Raw genomic sequence first — 6,452 nt, 5'->3', positions numbered from 1 at the left:
GAGTGTTGGGGGTAGGGGCTCACAGAGGGGGCCAGAGAGTGGGTCCCAGAGGGGAGTGGTCCAGGCAGGGGCCAGAGGAGCAACATCCCATGCTAGAGGGACACAGCGAGGAGCATGGGAGCGCGTGAGAACTGGGAGGACTGGGCCATCGCAGTGAGGCAGGGGCACAATAGGGGACAGAAGGGGCTGGGGAGGCGCCGGGGAGCGGAGGCCCAACAAGCTCCACCCCCTGCCCTTGCACCCCTGCTGGGCCCGAGCCACAGTGGCAACTATTCTGTCCCGTCTCTGCTTTTGTAAGCTCCCTCCAGTCCTTTTTGGGGATAAGGTGGCATTAAATGAGTTAATAAAAGCTGTCTGTACTCAGGGCTGTGTGATATATGCTCGCAAATCCACTTTTGGTTCCGGTGTCACTGTTGAGTTTCTCTTGGCCTGTTTCAGAGTCTGGTGGCCCCTTTATCGACCAGGTCTACGTCCTGCAGAGCTACGCAGAAGGCTGGAAAGAAGGCACCTGGGAGGAGAAGGTGGACGAGCGGCCGTGCCTCGACCAGCTCCTGTACTCGCAGGACAAGCATGAGTACTACAGGTGAGGCCATGGCAGGCAGCTCGCTCACGGCCACGCTCACGGGCCAGCCCACAGCTGAGGTGTCCTGCCAGCGTCCTGACATGCTGCCCGACCCTTGCGTGGCACCCGTGCTGTGCTGCCGCGACTGCCCTTGGTCCTTGACATGCAGCACTCCTTCCTGCAGAAGCCCACAGCCTGGGGAGGAGCTCTCTGACCCCTGCTACACAGGAGGGAACGCAGGCGGCTTTAAGAACACCTAAGATCCGCTCATTTTTCCCCACATTTTTAATGCACTGGAACCTGGCATGGCAGTAGGTTCTTGTCAGCCTCAGATGTAAACTGCCACTGGAGTAGACTGCCCCCTGGAAAAGCTGTCACTGCACAGCATCTGTGCTGAAAGCACTGAAGTAACCTGGTTACAAAGCGTGAGTGTGCACAAGCTCTGGGGAGGAGCATGGCTACCGTCACGGCACGGGGTCGCGAGGGCCGTTCTGGTCCTGCTGCTTCCTGGCTGTCCTGCTCTCCTGGCCATGCTGCTGTCCAGGACCGTGAGGCAAGCTCGGTGGTCTCATCATGTTAAAGTGAAACATACAGTTTCCTTCTAAAGGTTTCACAAGAACATCACTGTCTGTAATTATGATCAGTGTTAACCCTAAACAGACAGCTGAGTTTTGTCCATATTCAGCCACGTGTGTGCATGCATCTGGATTCTATTTGTTACCCATATAAACTCATGGAAGTGTGCTGTTTATTTTCCAGAGGATGGTTTTGGGGTTATGAAGAAACCAGGGGTTTAAATGTTTCCTGTCTGTCCGTCCAAGGATCGGCTTCTATTGTAGCACCTGTGCTTCTGAAAAACACTTCAGCCCGGTGAGTGCCTGGCACATTGCACTTGTGACCAGCCTCTTGGTCAGGGATGCCCTGCATGTGCAAGTGCGGCCTCCGTCCCCATGCAGGAACTTCTCGGTCAGGGACACTCTGCGAGTGCAGCCTCCATCCCAGCACAGGGAGCTTCTCAGTCGGACACCCCACATGTGCGAGCAAGGCCTCTGTCCCCATGCGGGAGCTTCTTGGTCAGGGACACTCTGCATATACGAGCACAGCCTCTGTCTCAGCACAGGGAGCTTCTCAGTCAGGAATGCTCTGTGTGTGTGAGCATGGCCTCCGTCCCCACGCCGGAGCTTCTCAGGGAAGTCGTGGGTTGAACTCACAGCACAGTCGCTTCATCACTGAGTCAGGGTGGGTCCTCATGGGAGGTGGGGACTGGAGTCCCAGCTGGCGTCACTGCAGCGTTCCTCTCTGAGGTGAAGTAGGAGCCAGGGCTCTGCTGGGCTAGTGGTGTGGAGGTGTCACTGGGGCAGGGGCAGTGCAGAGCTGGAGATGACGGTCTTTGTTGGCATGGGGAGGGCTGTGCTGGGAGAGGTGGTGGAGGTTGGAGCAGCAGCTCTGGGCTGTATTTGTAGCCCCTGGGGAGCTCTTAAAAATACCTTCTCCCTGTTGTATTTGTTTTCTTACCTCGTAGGCTGGGGAGTTGTGAAGTGTGTCCTTCCTGGAGACTGTGTGGCCTCAGCTGGGTGAGGGCGACTGCTCCCACTCGCCACTGGGTAGCAGCCAGCCCCAGTGAGCTGCCAGCCCAGGAGGGCACCAGGGACACGGGGGGGATCGTGGACAGGTCAGTGCAGGATTGGCGTAATAAAATCTGGAAGGAAGAGTTTGGTAGCCGTCATCTTAGAATTTGCTGTAGGCTTCATGTGGCCATGGGTTTGTGGGGACCCCGATGTCGCAAGCCTTTTCTGTCTCCTCCTTTCAGTCCCCTTCCGAGTCTCTCAGAGGCTTGAGTGTCATGTGCAGTCCTGGGCACACCAGGGCTTGGTGCCCCTGGACACAGCTGTGTGCCCTGAGGTGGCCTCTCCTGTCCTGTGTACCCATGGAGGCCATGTGGTAGCCTCTCCTGCCCTGTGTGCCCATGGAGGCCATGCGGTGGCCTCTCCTGTCCTGTGTGCCTGCAGAGCCGTGTGGTGGCCTCTCCTGCCCTGTGTGCCCACGGAAGCCATGTGGTGGCTGCAGTTCTGTCTGTAGATCCTGCCCTGCCTGGCACTGCCGCGCCTGGGAGAGCTGGGCAGGCCCCTTCATGGTCCCCTTTTGGTGCATTGGGCCCTTTGTGGAGAGGACGGAGGTGGCTGCAACACGGACCTGTGACCCTGCTGCCCTGGAGCTGAGGTCACTTATGGAAAAGGAGAATACAAGGCTGTTGGGGAAACTGGATTGGATTTTTTTGGTTGTTTAGATCCAGCTTTAATATTGTTCTAAAACTGGGTCTTTTTATTAAGTATCTGGATTTCAAAAGCAATCTGCCTGGGTTTGGACATGTGGGACACAGTCTTGCTGGTCAGTTTTTTCTGACTCACGTTTACGGTTCAAAACGGAGCTGAGCCTGGGGAGACCTGCGGCTAGACAGTCCCTTGATTTAGGAGAAATGCCTGTGCTGAGGAACAGCAGGGAAAAGTGCCATGAAATCAGAGGCTGACGACTGCGGGGCGAAGCCCCCCCCCCCAGCACACAGGAAACTCCCTCCCAGTGGATTAAAGACCACCTGTGAAAGGGACCCATGAGGCTTCTAGAAGAGAACGGCCTCATGAGCTTGGGGTAGGGAAGGGTTTCTTAAACAAGATGTGAAACGCATAACCAAGAAAGAAAAAATTGATAACTTCAATTACAATAAAGAATTTCTGTCCATGAAAACAGTAAAAAGACCAGCACGGAGAGGGAAGACAATCCTATTGATCAGTGAAGGACTCTGTCCAGGATATGGACAAATTTCCTAAAAGTCATCTGGCAAAGGGCGGGCGGCCTTTGGTGAAATGAGCGACAGGCGGGCCAGCCATTAGGAGAGGAAGTGCAGCTGCGCCAGACACAGGAGATGTGCCGCGTTAGCAACCGGGAACACAGCCACCCCACCCTGGAAGGAGGGGACAACAGGGATGCCCAGGCCGCTCCTGCAGGAGAGGTCGGGAAACTGCCAGGAGCAGAGTTTGGCCTTGAGGTCGAGGGTGGCAGACCCGTGACCACCAAATCCATCCTCCTCCTGTGCCCTATGTGGGCAGCCCCAGACCAGAAAAGCACGTGTCCTTCAACAGCAGATCAGATAGAAACGTTAAAACTGAAACGTTACTTGGCTAAGAAAAAGAGCAAGCCACCTCTGTATTCAACAGAGAAATCAGGGATACAGTGTTGAGTTTAAAAAATTCAAGAAATAACCATAGTCAGGTTCCACTTGTCAGAGTTCAAAGACAGGCGCACACATGGGGGCAGAGGCATCGTCGTCCAGGGCAGGTGTGAAAAGCACTTTGCTTCTTCAGCTGGGGCCGTAGCGTTCACCTTAAACTGCACACCCAGTGGAACGCACGTCTCTACGTGCATTATTGCCTTTTGTAATAAAATCTTGAGAAACAGTTTCTGCAGCAGTGCTGGAGATGGCCACTCCTGTCTCCTTCTAGAACAATCTCCTCATATCAGTGTGTGTGTTCATATCATGTGCGTGTTCACCCCTGTTTAAACACAGATGGAATCACAGTGCACGTGTTCTCCACGTGGGTTCTTTGGCCTCTTTTCCCCACATGCCTCTGTCGTTAAGGACGCATGGCGTCACCTCGTTCTTCCCAGGCGTCTCTGCCGGGATGTGAAAGGACTTACTGAGCCAGCCCGGGTTGGTGGCCCCATGGTTGGTTCCAGGTTTTTGCTGTTAAAACAGGTGACATTTTTGTAGGGAAGTCTTTGCACAGACAGTGGGGGAGGAGAAATGTAGGGTGACGTCCAGAGCAGAAGTGGCTGGGCGGGTGCTCACTGCCGTGTCACTCTAGTGGCCGCACAGAGCTGGTCCCCACACGCCACCAGTGCACAGAGCTTCGGTCTGTGAATCTGATAAGTGAAGAGTAGAATCCCTGGTCTGTCACTTTCTATTTCTTTGATTTTGGAGTATAATACCACGTTAAAAAGCCCTTTGAAATGTTAAAGTACCAATTTAAATCTTTTGGTAATTTTTTTTCTTTGCAGAAATTAAAAATTTTCATATAAACAAGTTTATCAGTCTGTTTCTTAAAGGATTCTGTTTTTTTTTTTTCCCTCAACCTTTATGATCCAGTATTCTTAAAAATTCTTTCCTGTTCTTTCTACTTTATAGTTACAGTTTTCACAATTAACTCTTTGAACCCCTGAATTTATCTCATGTTGGGAGTGAAGGCTGCTGGATGGCCTATGTGTCCCAACATGTTGCCATGAGGTGCCTTTCTCAGGCTGCCCAGCCCTGAGCAGGTGGCATGTCCGGACGTGATGCAGAAGGTGTGTGGTGGCATGTCCGGACATGATGCAGAAGGTGTGCATTGCCCTCACATTGGGCACCCTGGCCCAGCACTGAGTCGGTCAAGGGCTCCCCATGGAGCAGGCTCTGGCTTTTGGCTTCAGCTGCACAAACATGACAGAGCATACCTAGTCCCTGTTGTATTAAGGGGTTTTTTTGGTAATAGGAGCAAATACTGATTCTTAAGCCTTGTGGTATCCATCATTCCTTGACTTTGCCCCTTTATCTGTTAACGTGTTAAGTAATCGATTTTCTAATGTTGAGCCATCTTTGCATTCCTGCTGTGAACTCCTTTAGTTGTGTGCGCTACTCTTTTACTATACTGCTGGGTTCTTCTTGCTAATTTTATTTTTGTCTGTTTTCTTTTCTTTTTTTTTGTTTTTGCATGGCTAGTCACAAGTGAGGTGGTAACACCTGGTTCCTATGGCTAGAGCAGGAACCAGGCTTTGTAGGAGTCAGCATCACATATGGACGAGATGGGAGTCTCAGCCACAGCTACCCAGATGCACCTGAATGGGTCCCTGCAGACTTGTCCCTGAGCATTTCCCTGGCCCGGGGTCTCACACTTTCTACTCTTAGAGAATGTGAATTAATCGTTTCTAACTCTTGTCGTCGTTAAAGTCTATTTTTCTGTTGTTTAAAAATAGGTCCGTGATGNTGCCCAGAAACTCATCCCTTAAATTAAAAAAGTCAGGACGGGGTTGGCGTGTTTGTCTGTCATGTCAATGCTTGGGCTTTTCTCCAGGGTGTGGGTTACTGTAGTTACCTGGGCACCGGGAGGGACTTCAATGCCCTCGTCTTGGTGCAAACTTAGGGAAGTTGCTCTTTAGTAAAACGGGGAAATCATTGCAGGTACAGCAGCCCAGAACATTGTTCTTAGAGTAAAGTGCAGGCTGGCAGTCAGTGGCCCTGGCAGTGCTGCTCTTACACTGCATGAGCAATAAAGAGAAAATAGGATTCACCCCCAAGCCACGCGAAAGCACCATTAATACCATTTTGGTCTAATGTCATCTTTTTTATTTTATATGTATATTTTTAAAAATTTTTTCTGGAAGTTTGGGTTTTTCTGTAACATAATTTCAACAAATATGTTACTTTTCAAATCAATGTTATTTTTAAGCATTCTCAGTATCTCTTTTTAGTGTTGTTTTTAACAGCAGATATTTTGTAGAGAGGAAAACCGTGTTGCCTGTTTGCTCTTTGATGGGACATTGGGCTGTTGCCACCTGGCATGGCATCATCCCAGAAGCAATTGTTAAGTCACTGGGACAGACTTTACTGGAAAAAAGTTAAATAGAAGGTTTTTCTTTTTTTTTCATATTTGTTTTTTTCCCAGTGTTTTATTTACTATTTTTATTTCACACTGACAGAAGGGTCAGTGGTAATTAATCGCTTTATGGTCTTCTTAAAAAGACATCCACTTCCCCTGAGATTCCACCTGAGAATCTGCAGACAGACCCAGAGGCGACACCATGGGGGATGCTGCAAGGATTCGCTCATCTCTCGCGTCCTGTGTCCCAGCCCCAGCTCCCG

At 51.0% G+C, this 6,452-nt stretch overlaps 2 protein-coding genes across 2 annotated transcripts in view; both read left to right on the top strand.

Moving 5' to 3' along the window:
- Positions 1-1,436, top strand: part of LOC103589116 (GDP-fucose protein O-fucosyltransferase 2-like) — a 6,894-nt gene extending 5,458 nt beyond the window's left edge. Inside the window, exons 6-7 of the mRNA XM_008570987.1 lie at positions 439-583; positions 1,322-1,436. Coding sequence (XP_008569209.1) covers positions 439-583; positions 1,322-1,436 — 260 coding nt within the window. The remainder of the gene's footprint in view (positions 1-438; positions 584-1,321) is intronic.
- The window catches only part of LOC103589111 (GDP-fucose protein O-fucosyltransferase 2), a 12,146-nt gene continuing 6,138 nt past the window's right edge, over positions 445-6,452 (top strand). The window contains exons 1-2 of the mRNA XM_008570983.1: positions 445-583; positions 1,322-1,432. The gene's annotated coding sequence lies outside the window, so the exon portion shown is untranslated. The remainder of the gene's footprint in view (positions 584-1,321; positions 1,433-6,452) is intronic.

The sequence above is a fragment of the Galeopterus variegatus genome, unplaced genomic scaffold, assembly GCF_000696425.1.
Source record: "Galeopterus variegatus unplaced genomic scaffold, G_variegatus-3.0.2 Scaffold650, whole genome shotgun sequence".
Classification (NCBI taxonomy): Eukaryota; Metazoa; Chordata; class Mammalia; order Dermoptera; family Cynocephalidae; genus Galeopterus; species Galeopterus variegatus.
Note: the sequence above shows the minus strand (reverse complement) of the source record. Positions and strands in the feature narration are given on the sequence as shown.